Source organism: Dermacentor variabilis, chromosome 1 (genome assembly GCF_050947875.1).
Source record: "Dermacentor variabilis isolate Ectoservices chromosome 1, ASM5094787v1, whole genome shotgun sequence".
Classification (NCBI taxonomy): domain Eukaryota; kingdom Metazoa; phylum Arthropoda; class Arachnida; order Ixodida; family Ixodidae; genus Dermacentor; species Dermacentor variabilis.
Genome location: NC_134568.1, coordinates 151,865,926 through 151,881,029, shown reverse-complemented (window position 1 = coordinate 151,881,029; position 15,104 = coordinate 151,865,926). Strand labels below are relative to the sequence as shown.

Sequence of the window (15,104 nt, the reverse complement as noted above, 5' to 3'; positions counted from 1 at the left end):
AGTCCAACCCCTTTATAACAATATTCAAATGCCACGCTAATTCCATTGTTATAACCGATAATTGTTAAAACGGGGTTGCATGAAAAAATCAAAATAGGGGGATCACAGAGCTGATCTTAGCAAACTGTATGGCGGGGAGGCCAGTGCCCCTCCCCAATATATCTCAGCCACCTTCCTCCATCTGGCTGCTGATTGTGCTCACTCATTTAACTGCTTCCTGGGCGCTCCGATCACATGTAACAAGCCGCGGCTGTCGGCATTAAAGAATGGCACTGCTATAACTGCAAAGAGGGGTCACGGGCGGCAAGTGATATGCGAGCACCGCCGAGGGAGTGCTTTGATGGGCCCTAAAGGGGCCTTTTAAAAAATGCAAGGAGGTTGCTGCGGTAGCCTGTCAGCTTAAGAAACCCAGAAAGAACATTGGGGTGAGATTGCCACGAGCATCTCGCCACATACGTCGCACTGCATTGCACGAGAAAACCCTATGTCCGTCAGCCTTGCCGACATCCTTCTCCAAGGTATCCAGATGCTCCACGTAGTGCATCGGAAGGTTCTTCGCGAAAACGAAGCCCTGAAGGGACTGAATCATCTGCTGGGCCTCCTGTGAGGACAATGTTGAAGCAGCCTGCCCTACCGCATCATCGCTGCCGTCGTTGCCGTCACTATCTGATGCAAGCACGTTTGCGATGATCGACTCATCGGTTAGAAGCCCTTAGTTTCCAAATCTATAGCCATGCGCTTTCTTTTCACCAACAATGTCATGCATTGTTGATTATCAACGGGCGGGTCAATCATCTTCTGTTTTGACGGCGAGTCAAAAGAGGCTGAGAAACCACGTGGCCAGGAACGATTTCAATGCAAAAAATGAACCCGGGGCTGTTTGCAGAACTGCGCTGAATGAGGAGCCAGCGAGCAAGATGCGAGCAGCGCAGTTGGCACGGTCCATTCGTGTTTTGGAGGGTGGCGCGGCGTAGACATATGGGCGCAGCCCTTTCGTGTTCAAAGGGTTGGAAGAGCGATGGGAGAGAGGCGTGCGGAGAAGGCTGGAAAATGAATGTGTGGCGGCCGTTCGAGCAGCGGGCCATCGTACAGTGGCTCGAATTTCTCGTTTTCTTTTTTCCTTGTAATGGATTTCGCATTTCACTACCCTTTTTCACTACCGGACACCGAGCAGCCAGACTTCATCATTATAACCGATAATGTGGCATCGGAGCATTGTAGTAAACGGATTATTTCGCCATGCAAAACATACAAAAGTTGACAGTGCAGCAGCTTCTCATTGTTGTAACCAATATATTGTTAAAACCGGTATCGTTATAAGTGGATTCGACTGTAGTACTTCTCTTGTGCCAACACCAACTTGCTCTTTCACATGGTTGCCACGTGTTGATTATGATGATGATTTCTATAGTATATGGCACATACCCACAACATGGTATTGGTCAAGAAGTGGGCAGTACATATTATGCCATCAACTAGCTCTTTGAGACAATCACTGCGTGTTGATGATGATTTAAATTTCCATGCTATTTAAATTTCCAGGAAAACACATCTATCGCAGATAAATCAAATAAGTTTTTAGGCACGTAAGGCCCTCTGGGCTGTACTTGTCGGCGATAAGGTAGCCTCGCCGCCTACGGGATTATCTGCCTGAGCTATGTGCAATGCTGGGTTGTCATAGCCGGGGAAGTTTGAATCCTTCTATATGTTTTTTTTAATTTGACCATGGTGGGCTTGGAATTCACCTCCTCCAGTGTACTACATCTGCAGGCTTGGAGTGGTGCCTGACACCGGCAAAAGATGCCGTGAGCGACTGAAGCTATACTAATCCAGGTACAATCAAATTAGGAAGGCCCACTAAGCTTCAACAAAGACACCCCCTCACCAGAACAGGAATTGGCCTCCCTGGTGCACTATTTGGCCACTACCTCCCAAATAATTCCTTCAATAAACCCATGGCCCTCAGTCCCCAGCAGCTGCGGAGCACCTGACCAAGGCGGCAGTCAGACCTGTAACACAGCAGAGTGTGCTAAGAATCTCTGGGTCAGGACAGGCCGCCAATGGAAACTGACCCTGTCAACCTTTAATTGCTGAACTCTGTTGAGTGAGGCTAAATTAGCAGGACTCTTTGAGGAACTATCAGGCATTGTTTGGGATATCATCGGCCTTAGTGAGATTAGAAGAATGGGTGAGGCTTATGCATTGCTGAATAACAGCCATGTCCTCTTCTTAGAGGTCTGCCAGATAAGAAGCAATACGGGGTAGGATTCCTAATCCATAAGGATATAGAGGGCAACATTGATGAATTCTACAGCATTAATGAGAGGGTAGCAGTAGTAATCAAACTTAATAAGAGGTATAAATTAAAAGTAGTACAAGCCTATGCTCCAACATCCAGTCACGATGATGAGGAAGTAGATCTGTTTTATGAAGATGTTGAATTAGCAATGAGAAAAGTGCAAACTCGTTATATATTAGTAATGGGTGACTTCAATGCAAAAGTGGGGGAAAAGCAGGCTGGTGAACAAGCAATTGGCAACTACGCCGTCGAGTCTAGGAACGCTAGAGGAGAGATGCTGGTAGAGTTCGCAGAAAGGAATAAGCTTCGAATAATGAACGCCTTGATCAGGAAGTGTAGCAACAGAAAGTGGACCTGGAAAAGCCTTAATGGTGAAACAAGAAATGAAATGGACTTCATACTTTCTGCTGATGCCAGCATAGTGCAGGATGTAGAAGGGATAGGTAGGGCAAAGTGCAGTGATCATAGGTTAGTGAGGGCTAGGATTCACCTTAATTTGATGAAAGAGTAAAATTGGTCAAGAAGAAACAGGTCAACCTAGAGGCAGTAAGGGTAAAATCAGACAAAGTCAGGCTGGTACTTGCAAACAAATATGCAGCCTTAAAACAGAGAGATGAAGGTGACATAGATAATGAATGAAACTGTAACTAGGCTGGCTTCACAGGCAGCAATTGAAGTGGGAGGCAAGGCACCAAGGCAACCAGTAGGCAAGCTCCCCGAAATAACAAAAGACCTAATAAATAAACGACAAAGAATGAAAGTGTCCAACTCATGAGATAAAATAGAATTCGCGGAACTGTCAAAACTGATCAACAAGGCGAAAATAAGTGATATTCGTAACTATAACCTGAGAAAGACTGAAGCCGTAAAGAATGGATGCAGCCTGAAATCAGTGAGAAAGAAACTTCGCATAGGACAAACCAAGATGTATGCACTGAAAGATAAGCAGGGTAATATCATCAGCAATCTCGAAGATATAGTAAAAGAAGCGGAAGAATTTCATACTGACATGTACAGTACCCAGAGGAGTCGGGATACCTCCATTAGAAACAGTAATGAACAGGATACAGAAACTCCTCTTATAATTAGCGATGAGGTCAGAAGGCCCTTGCAAGACATGAAACGAGAAAGAGCGGCAGGAGAAGATGGAATAACAGTCTATTTAATCAAAGATGGAGGAGACATAATGCTTGGAAAACTGGCGGCTCTTTATACGAAGTGTCTATCGATTGCAAGGGTCCCAGAAAACTGGATGGATGCAAACATTATACTAATCCGCAAAAAGGGAGACATTAAAGAATTGAAAAATTATAGACCCATCAGCTTCCAGTATTGCAAAAAATATTGACAAATTGCCAATAAGGACAACACTTGGCTTCAGTCAACCTAGAGAACAGGCTGGCTTCAGGAAGGGATACTCTACAATAGATCACATCCATGTTATCAATCAGGTAATCGAGAAATCTGCAGAGTACAATCAGCCTCTCTATATGGATTTCATAGATTATAAAAAGGCATTTGATTCAGTAGAGATACCAGCAGTCACAGAGGTTTACGTAAATATCTTGGAAAATATCTACAAAAATTCCACAGCTACCTTGATTTTTCACAAGGTAGAAAGAGACTAATAAAGTAAGTGGTCAGGCAAAGAGACACAATCTCTCCAATCTGCATGCTTGGAAGTAGTATTCAAGCTATTAAACTGGCAAGGCTTAGGAGTGAGGATCAACGGCAAATAGCTAAGCAACCTTCGGTTTGCCGATGACATTGTTCTTATTCAGCAGCAATGCAGATGAGTTACAACAAATGATTGAGGACCTTAACAGGGAGAGTGTAATAGTAGGGTTGAAGATTAATATGCAGAAGACAAAGATAATGCTCAATAGCCTGGCAAGGAAACGAGTTCAGGATCGCCAGTCAGCCTCTAGAGCCTGTGAAGGAAGACGTTTACCTAGGTCAATTTCCTTGATCGGGACCTCACCTGGTCCAGATCTTATCATCAATGCATAAGTTGTGAATGTATGCACTAGTAGTGAATGTACGGTGGAATCTCGTTGACACGATTCTGCATAATGCATTTTTCAGGATAACACATTTTTTTTCTTTTCCCTGCCAACATCCCATAGGAACAATGTATTCCATGCGGTTAATGCAATAGAGTTTTCACCTGAAATGGAATAATACGGCTGCAGAAGAGGGTTCTTGCTGGTATTTCTAAAACTTGTAGCTTTACATACCAGTCTACTTGCTTAAATAAGGTTACAACGACCCACGAACAACGTGTTGCACGCCTGCAGCCGTGCAGATTCTGCAGGAGCAGCACAAAGAAATTGCCACTGGGAGAGAGTGGAGAGAGCCACTGCCACACTGCCTATTTGAATTGCCTGGATGATGATGATGATTATGATGATGATGGTGATAGTGGTGGTGGCACCAGCGAGGATGCAGAAAAGACGACAGTAAAGAAGGCTGTTGTTGGTGTGCGCGACAGCACGTCACGGCCGCTGGTACGCTCTTGTGTAATCGACTGGGCAGACGTCTTTTTCTGATGTGCCTTCTTTATAAACTTGAAAATGTTTTTACACACATTGAAAAGAAGAAAATTCAGCGCAGATTGACAAGCTATTTCAGTGTTGCTGAATAAAAGTGCGTTGGCTGCCATGTGTGTAGCGTAGATTGATGCTGCTCCTCATAACGTGTTATGTGGAGCAGTATCACTCTATGCCACACGAATCTTTGTTGCTGAGTTTGTCACCAAGTGCACCTATTTTCATACTTTTTAAGTTTGCTTTGATACTAAGATTTTCGGATAATACATTTTATTTTCCGGTTACTGTGAAAATCGTATTAGTGAGATTCCACTGTTCATACCTCGTGTAATACCCTTGACTAGAGACCTTTGAGGGAACTGAATCGACTAAGTTTTAAAAAATGTACTCTACACATTTTGCCTCCCATGCAGGGTACGTACATCATAAGTGCATGCTAGCTAAGGGACAGGATAGGCCATTGTGCCCCCAACTTCTCGCACCGATATCTGGCAGGTTCAGATCTGGGTACCCCTCGGCGTCTCCCCCTCGAGACATATTGGCAGCGGAGAGAGTGACAACCTAATAGCACGAAGTAGTGCGTTTGCAGAAGCTTTTGGTTGGGAAATAATAGTTGGTTTTACCACAATATGGTGCGAGCTGACGCCGAGGCTGGTGCGTACGTCTAGGTCAGGCCTAAAGGTGAGGTGATGAGCCCTTGGTATAGTGTTTGCATTTCTGCAAATAATAGCTGCATATGTACCAATGCACAATTGTCAGTTATTTACACCTAAAAATGCTTCAGAAATGAAACACATTCAGTTATCTTCCTTAGTATCTGTATTGGTTATTAGTTCCTCGGCATATAAATGGGAGATACAGTGCTGTGTAGTGATGCCAAATTTTAAACAATAAGAAAACAATAAAATTTTGTGTGATAAGTGCTCATAAAAAAAAACAACGTAAATCTTATTTTTGATGAGCATTGAAAAGAGTATTCCAAGTATGTCCTACAGATCGCAAATGCCCTGGTGCTAAAAATCTCGCATTGTAGACGATGTTCTTCATACATCTAATGATGATCAATACTTCCATTACCAATTATCTTTGCCAAAAAGGCTCCTAAACTCAATAATGAGTCACAGTAACAAATTCTGCGTCAGTTTGAGTGCTGCGGCTTTCAAAGATGGTGAAGCTGTTGCTTGTGTGAGTTGCCTTCATTTACTTTCATTGTGGCATTCACTCATTCATTTTATTTGGCCTTTCAGACCAAATACATGGACATTACAAGTGTTGAAAAGGATCCTGTTAAAGTCAATGTTGCAGTACAGACAGAAAGGGTAAGCCAAAATTTTGACATTGAAGTGACATCTTTAATTATGATATGTTATATGACTGGGAAATTGATACAAATATTAATCATGAACGTAACAAGAGGCAGTCAACCTTCATGGCTGCAAATCACAGTTAATGTGGCCACAATTGTTTCTATATTATGTGTAGTGGAATGTAGGCCTGTTTGCAGCAGGCCATAAAAGTGTGACACTTGTGTTTAAGTCTGGATCAAGAGACAGTGTTCCTTGATACAATCTGGCCTGGCAGTGCAGGATTTTTCTTTACTCATAGTTTTGGGCCATACATAAATACTGACATTGCCTTGTGCACTTTCTTTTGGTTTGCCATGCTAAATTTTGTCTTTCAGCTCGCATCATAATTCTTGTAGCATGTTCTAGAACTGTCCTGACATGAGTCAGGCTCACTTGTGTATATTAGGCTTGCCATTATGAATATATAGTAGTATGCATATATAGCAGTAAGTTCTGGAAATGACAGGATTATCATTGCATGATCCAAAATGGGTCATGATGACCTACAAAAAGGGACCCCATGTAACGAGGTATTTCATCAGATGGCTGTCGACACAATGTTACTCTTTGTGCCACAGAATTATTTATGGGAAGTTCATATGCTGCACAGAATTTTGAGCTGAAGTCCACTTTCCTTCCCTGTCAGCCTGCTTGGATATCATCACCACTATGTGTGAGAAGAAGAATTTGTATTAGAATAGAATTTATTGATAGGAAAAACAAAGAGGTCGACCTGAGCTAGTGCGCTCTAGTCTGCTACTCTTCACTGGGGAAGAGGGAAGGGGAGTGAAAGTACTGGGATGGATGATGATGATAAGAAAAGTGGTGAGTGCTTACGTATATGAGACAGTTGCCCTGCTAGAGCCACTCTTCTAGCTTGGCGTCCTGCAGAATCTTCAACAGCGCTTTAGTTGCCTGCATTGAAGTTGCAGTGTCAGGCCATGGGTTGAGTATAGCGTCCTCTGACAGTGGTTTCCTGCCAATGCTGGCTAGGGAACTTTCCGACGTCCTTCACTCCAGCATATATGCTGGGAAATCGCACAGTATGTGTTCCAGCATTTCAGGCATCTGGCGACGGGCGAAAGCAATGCCTAGCCGAATCCTGTGTAGCAATGACGTTTTGCTCCACGCAACCTTCGGGGGCAAACAGAATTTACCGCCTGGGTCGATCATATATAGGTGTCTGTCAGTGGCGTAGCCAGAAATTTCGTTCGGGGGGGCTCACATTGCAGTTCGGCCTCCTCCTTATGAGAAAGCTTGAGCTCTGGCGCCCCTATCTAAATACGTGCAGAAGGAGAATTCGTTTTTCTCTGCAACTACTGCACCGAATCTGACGAGGTTTGTTGCATTGAAAAGAAAAACATTCTAGTGACTGTTTGTTCCTAATTTTTATTTAGGTTGTCAATTCTTTATTAAAAATTGGCAGAAATTGCAAATTTTCAGGAAACGAAACTGTCAAGTTTAAAACTCTAACTTAACAATAAAAAGTGATATCACAATTCTGTAAACTGCACCTAATAGTGCATCTACAGTGGACAAAGTTGATATGTTACACATGAGTCTAAAAAAATTAAGTATTATGGAAATACGACTTTTGCAGAACCCTTGTAAACAATGTAACTAATTCACATAACATGTAAAATGATACATCGAATTTGTCCGCTTCGAATGATCTAATGGATGCCATTTACAGAACATCGATATCTGTTATTCATGCAGAGCAATGAATTTGTAAACTTCGTGCTTATATTTTTTTTCAAACTGTCGAATATTCGAAAATCTCTTTAACAAAATTCAAGCCCTAAATCGAAATTTTGCTTCCAGCAGTCACTTGAATTTAACTTTCTCTCTCAAATGCAACAAATTTCATTAAAATCGGTCCAGGGGTTATCTCAGAAAAGCGTTTCTGCGTTTTACATGTATCTGAAAAGATCAAATTGAAGTTGGGCCCGAGCTAAAGCTTCCTCTTAAGCAATATCTCGAGGGATCAGATGCATGAATAATAACTGCATTGCCGCTGCCAAAGATCCTGCAAATGAATTCTTGAACGCTGCACACTCTCAAAACAAGTAAAATAATTAGTTTTTTTATAAAAGAATATACTCCTATGTGCCAAAAATTGTGCCCAAAGTAACCGATATCAATGCTTCCATGTTTTTGTCTATTCAATGAGTAAAGAAAATATCACACGAACTTTAGAACGATATCAGTTTGAAACCAGCAAAGCATTGCATGCCGCTAATATGAAAAATGTAATGGCCAATAAATGAACAAGTTGAGGATAAATATGTTAATGAAACTGTCATTCAAGAACGTTGTTTACATTCTTGCATACATGGAACGGCCAGTGAAAAATCTCAATAACGCTGTCATTTGCTCCAATGCATTACGCAGAAGCAGCTGTCACCTGTCCTGTATCGTGAGTAATTGCACTGAAATTATAGTAGCAACAGAGAGCACATATAAAAAGCAGTTCTGCAATATATGCGAGGGCGAGTCAAATGAAAGTGATTCAATGCGAATATATGACAAATCAAGTACTTTATTTAAAAGTAGTCTCCATGAGCAATCAGACATTTGTCCCATTGACTAACGAGTCGCGTAATTCCCGTCTCATAAAACTCCTTGGGTTGCTGTTCCAAAAAGTCTGCAACTGGCTCTTTCACGTCATCGTCCGACAAGAATCTGGTTGCCTTGAGCTGTTTTTTTCAGTTGCCCCAAAATGTGGAAGTCGTAAGGCGACAGATCTGAGCTGTACAGTGGATATTGCAGCGTTTCCCACTTGAACTTCGCCAGTTTTATATTAACCACATCAGCGACGTGGGGACAGGCATTGTCGTAGAACAAGTTGACCCCATTCGTCAATTTTCCAAGTCGTTTGTTCTTGATTGAGACACGTAGCCTATCCCGCATTTCACAATATTGGAAAGAATTGATAGTCTCTCAAGATTTAGCAAATTCTATCAGTAATGGCCGCTGACGTTCGAAAAAAAAAAGTCAACGACACCTTTCCTGCGGAACTGACGGCCTTTGCTTTCTTGGGGGTGGTGAATTCGAATGTTTCCACTAAGCTTTGGCGTCGTGTTTCAGGCTCGTAGTAGTGCCACCATGGTTCATCCCCGATCACAAGTGCAGACAAGTCGTCTCCCTCATTGTAATACCGGATCAGATGAGTCAAGGTAGCTCCGAACTTCCCCGTCTTTTGGCGGTGCTTCAAAATCTTGACCATCCATTGCACGCACAAGAGCCGATAACCGAGATGTTCATGAATTATGGCGTGACCGGAACCGTGACTAATGTTCACATGCTTGGCCGGTTCATCTATGCTTATCCTCCGTTCTTGTCTCATCAGCTCATGAACCTTTGCAATTTTGTTGTGGTTGATTGCACGGTGGCTTTGGCCCGGTCTTGGATCGTCTTTACAACTTTCACGTCCTTCTTTGAACCGTTTGCTCCAACTCTTCACAGTGGCCAATGAAATGCAATGTTCAAGGTACACGGCAGCCATACGGCGACTAATTTCTTTTTAGGAAGCACCTTCAGCAGTCAAAAACCTCACGGCACCCCGCTGCTCAACTTCTGGAGCGTCCATTACGTCACGCAACCATGTTCAACCCAGTGTATGAGAGCATTAAAGAACGTTTATCCTCACCCCTGCATGTCAATTTTGTAAATGAGAGATGCCTGTGTGATATGCGCATGCTTCGCAGATAATGAACCGAACCATTATTACGTGGGGTGGTTTGGCTCACTTTCATTTGATCGCCCTCGTACATTACAAATGCGAAGATAGAGCTTGTTAAAGGGCAGAAAAGTGTCACTGGAAACAAAGTTCACTGCACTTATACACAAAACCTCCCAACAAGATATTTAAATATACGTATAAGTCTCCAATTAATCTACGTATCTAAGAAAAAGTCCCTGTATATAATGCATCAAATAAGACAAATAAACATGTTGCACAATCACAGATTCACGGAATCCTAGATCTCGCCCCCATTCCATCCACTCCCCCCGATGTATCGCGCGCAACGGAAGGCGGCGCGCTTCCTTCCCGCTTTTCTCCTTTGCGCACACAAGACTGAGCCACCATCGTCGGCCCACCCATGCCAGTGTCCTCTCCCCCCTCTACGCTTTAACTTGCACATGCAGTACGCGGCGTGCGGTCCCGATGTTATCGCCCTAAGACTTTATATGAAACATGAGGCGACGGCAGTAATGCATCGGTAGTGTCCGTATAATTGCTATCGCAATAATATAATAAGAGCATCTGGCAAGGGAAGCGTCCCATGGCCCATTGCTTTCCTTTTCGCTAAAGAAGAAGTAACAAAATTGAACTTTCATCATGCGACAATTCGCTGTGCCACAACAATGTCTTTTTCTTCCTTTTGTGGGTCGGGGGCATCGAAATGAAAAAAAACGCAAAGGAAAGTATCTCCACAATCAAATGCCTACTTTGGGCCCCTAATGTGGCTACCGAAGGAATATTGACGAAAACGTGAGACGTTTGGTCCACCGAGAACCATATGCATACTGCTTGGTATCCTACACCGGCTAGACAAGACTTTCCGGAGATGCTGCTCTCAAGCGAACGCGGTGCAATCCGTCGAGTCCCCACAGTGATGGCGGCGAGCGGCCATTGTTCCTTTTTCTAGTCTGCTAGCAAGAAAGAGACTAAAACTCTTCCAGGCAAAAATCCACTCGACCAGAGAAAACCGAACGCACCGCGCGGTGGTTGGGGCAACGCGAGAGAAACGCATGCACTCTGGCTGGCTCTGGCAGCCCGCGGGTAGGGTAGCGAGAACAAAAAAATTGAAGAGGCTCAATGTGTCCTCGTGAATAAAAGTCAAAGTTGAAAAAATAAATAAGAACGTAGCTACCTTTGCTGGCTTTAGTGTCTTGACATGAATGCTTTGGAGTAGGTGAAAAAAAAAATGTTGATATTTTTTTGTGTGAGATGGCTGGCACAAATAAATCACAACACTTCGTCTTATCGCACCTCGCTGCGTGTTTTGTCAACTTGTCGGATAGTGTGTTGATTTGGTTGCCTTGTTGAATGTTCCGATGTACGGCATTAGAAAATTCAATACACCTTTGGCGTCAAATGTTTATAACAGCGTTAAACCAACAAAGTTCCGCAATTGAAAATCGGAAGCACAACTTTGGAAATGCCAATGCACATTTTACATCAAAAGTTTATAAGAACTTTATACCAATAAGGTTTCGAAATTGACATCCATGCGCTCCTTAGATTCCGCAGCCTCCGCGAGATGCCACGGCGAGCCTGTTCACCATCAAGACGCCCTTGAAACTTTGTGCTCGGATGGGGCTGCTTGCGTTATGTAACTGCCGGTGCATGGACGCTGTCGTGAAATCACTTCCGAGTTCGCAATGCTCGCGGTGAAATGTTTTTTCGAGCATGAAAAAGACATTCTAGACAAAATCCAGCATGATTTCCGAAGCCGGGGTTGCTTTGGTCAACGGTGCATGGACAGCACGAAAAAATTTCGGGGGGGCTGAAGCCCCATAAGCCTCCCCCCCTGGCTACGCCCCTGGCGTCTGTGTATGTTTTCATCGTGGGCTCTGTATGCCTTTGTAAGGTCCTGCATGAGTGCCTTGATTATAGAGTTGGTGTCAGGTCGCAAGTAGGCAATCCATACTTCATCAGAGGAAGCAAAGGCTGATCTTGCCTCGCTATCAGCGAGTTCATTGCAAATCACACCACAATGACTAGGCACCCATTGAAAAGTGATCATGTGGCCACCTAACTCAGCACTGCGATGAAGTTCGGCGATTTCTGGCACAAGCAGGTAATATGGTCCTTTCTTTAAAAAGCATTTTAGTGCCTATAGCGCTGATTCGGCATCGCAGAACACCGTCCATTTATAAGGTGTCTGCGTTCTCATAAAACGGACAGCCTCCCGTATTCCCACAAGTTCCACAGCCGTACATGTCAATTTGTGGTCTAATTGAAATCGCCGAGTAATTTCAAGTTGTGGGATGACAAATGCTGCCGTTGTGGCAGATGGTGTGACCAAACCATCGGTATATACTTGTACAGTCCCACTATATAATGTAAATACATGGGACAGGGTGAGCTGTTTCAAGCCAACGGAAGAAACGTGGGATTTCTTCATAATTCCGGGTATCTGAAGCCTTACTAGTGGTCTCGGCAATGTCCATGGAAGTGCCTCGGGGGTGTTGGTGACCTGGAACTTTGCAGGTATAATGCTTGTGTGACATGCAACTGCTTTAGAAATAGCACAGTCAAGGTTGGTTCTTGGGAGGGTTGACAGAGGATGGTGTGAGTGTCTGGTCAGCAGGGGAAGATAGGTTCGCACAGGTTCACAAGACCTGTATGTGTCGATTGGACAAGCCCGTGCTTCCACTATTGTGCCCTTAGTTGATGTGCAGCGTGGCAAGCCAAGGCATATCCGCAGTGCTTGTGCCTGAAGGCTCTCCAGCGTGCGCATATAAGATGGTCCCTTGTTAGATAGCACAGGCATGCTGTAGCATATGTAGCCCACAAAAAGTGTTGGGCACACTTGGAGCAAAATTCGTTCAGAGGGGCCCCATTTCAGTCCAGATATTACACAAAGAACGTGTATGAAGTTGGTCAGTTTAGCCCTAACACGTTTGGTCCAAGAAAGATTGCAGTCTATTATCACACCAAGAAATCTGTGGTGAGTGACTAAAGGGAGCGCCATCGAGAACGATTGGATATTGTGACATTGATTTGCGCGTGAATGCCAACACTGCACACTTAGTTACTGAGAGTTGCAGGCCTCTATGGCACAAGTACTTCGCCGTGACGGTAGCCGCATATTGAAGCCTTGCACGCATTTGTGGACATGTGACCCCAGATGATCAGATACAGATATCCGCGCACATGCTGATATGCGTTGTTTCAGGTAGCTCGTCTACAAGGCCTACCAGTGCGACATTGAACAATATTGGGCTAAGGACGCCACCCTGCAGAACACCCCTGGGAACATCATGTTTATCAGTCTTGCCATTCGAAGTGGACATGAAAATGGTGCGGCCACTGAGGTACAGCCATGCATACATCCGGCCACCAACTTCAATATCCTGAAGCACCTGAAGAATCGAATGGTGGAAGATGTTGTCGTAGGCACCTTTAATATCCAGAAATATTGCACATACCAGACGACGGAGCCTCTTTTCCTGTGGAACAGAAGATACTAGGTTGATCACACCGTTAGACGATCGGCCTCTTCAGAATCCATTGATAAAATCAGGAAATCCACCACTTTTCTCGAGTAGCCATTCCAGTCTGCTCAGTACCATCCTCTCCATCACTTTACCGACACAGCTTGCCAATGCATTTCTCTTGGGCAGTAATGTGAAAGATCATGTGGGCATTTCCCAGGTTTTAGCAAAGCCACAAGACGACTGCACTTCCAGTGGCCAGGCACGGTTGCTGTGTCCCACGTAGAGTTGTAGAGCGTCAGGAGAATTTCTCGAGCTTCTACTCCAAGATTACAAATCGTGGAGTATGTAAATACATCTGGTCCTGGACAAGATGACCGGCGGGAAGTAGATAATGCAGCGTCGAGCTTATGCATAGTAAAAGGCGCATCCAGACGGTGATCACTAGATGGTGGAAAAGTCAATCATGATTGCGTTGGTATACCGTTAGAGGCACTCACAAGTAATTTGCAGAAGTCATCGGCAACCTCATCTTCACGCCGGCCTTGCCGTATGGCTACAGCGCTGAACGGGTGGCGGTGTAGGTGCAGTTGTTGTGGAGGCGATCGAAGGCTTCACACTACTTTCCAAATTCTAGAGAGAGGTTTTGTCGGATCCAGAGAGCCACAGAATGATCTCCAGCATTGTTTGTCGAGCTTGTCAAGGTGGTGCAGGACATGATGCTGAGCCCGGCGAGATGCAGCGATGTCTAATGGGGATTTTGTCCTTCTGTATTTCCGTTCTGCTCGACGCCATATCGCGTGAAGTTGCTTGTATTGGCCATTAATAGGTGATTTAGGTGCAGGTGGGCTGAGCTTATTTGTTGTGTCATGTAATGTTGACGCGATGACATCTTCAATATTGGATGGTGATTGAATGGCTTGACAGGTGGTGTTCACAGATGGTCACTTCCATGGGTGTTGAGATCAGTACACCATCGTGTAGCAAACAGCAGGCTCTTTGAAACAAACGCACTGTCAAGACAACTGCTTTAGTAAAAGCCTTGAAGGCATGTTGGGGAGCCATCATTGATCACCATCAAGCCTTGACTAAGCATGAACTCAGCCAAGTCTCTACTGCGGGCGTTCGTTGAAGCAGAGCCCCACATGGTTTGGTGGACATTAAAGTCGCCGATGACTATGTGGGGACCTAGACAAGTTTGCAGTATGGACAGCAAACATGGAACAGTCTATGCTCGACATTGGGGGTATATATCCTCCAATTGCTGAGAATATGTGCCGTTTGCACTTCAGCATTGTGCAAATGTACTCAGAAGAATGTCCTTACAAAGGCACGTTAAATTGCAACGAACAAAAATGAGCACTTGGCTTAAATTGTGGTCATTCCTTGACCAAGTGGCACATATCCAGATATGCGTAGTAAAGACGCCATGTTTAGTTCACATATTACAGCCACGGAAAACTGGTACTTGGACATCCATTGCCGAAAGTCTGCAAGGCGGCCTCGTAGGCCTCTGGCATTCCACTGCATTATTGCGGATTTTCATAAGTGGTTTTCAAAAGATAGTGCCATGATGCCTTATTGTAGAGCCGCGAGGAGCGGTTCCAAAGCATCTTGAACACGTAGCGCGGTCTTAGCAACCGGTGTCTGTAGTCTGCAGAGTAGGGAGTGCATCGTATTTATGAGGTGTTTCAGCATACTTCGTACATTTTCATTTTCTTTCTTATCATTCTCAACCAC

General features: G+C 44.2%; 1 protein-coding gene across 12 annotated transcripts in view; it reads left to right on the top strand.

Annotated features, from left to right (window-relative positions):
- LOC142586544 (uncharacterized) overlaps positions 1-15,104 on the top strand; it is a 135,316-nt gene that overhangs the window by 39,324 nt on the left and 80,888 nt on the right. For all 12 annotated transcript variants that reach the window (XM_075697667.1, XM_075697665.1, XM_075697664.1 and 9 more), the window contains one exon: positions 6,096-6,167. In XM_075697667.1, coding sequence (XP_075553782.1) covers positions 6,096-6,167 — 72 coding nt within the window. The remainder of the gene's footprint in view (positions 1-6,095; positions 6,168-15,104) is intronic.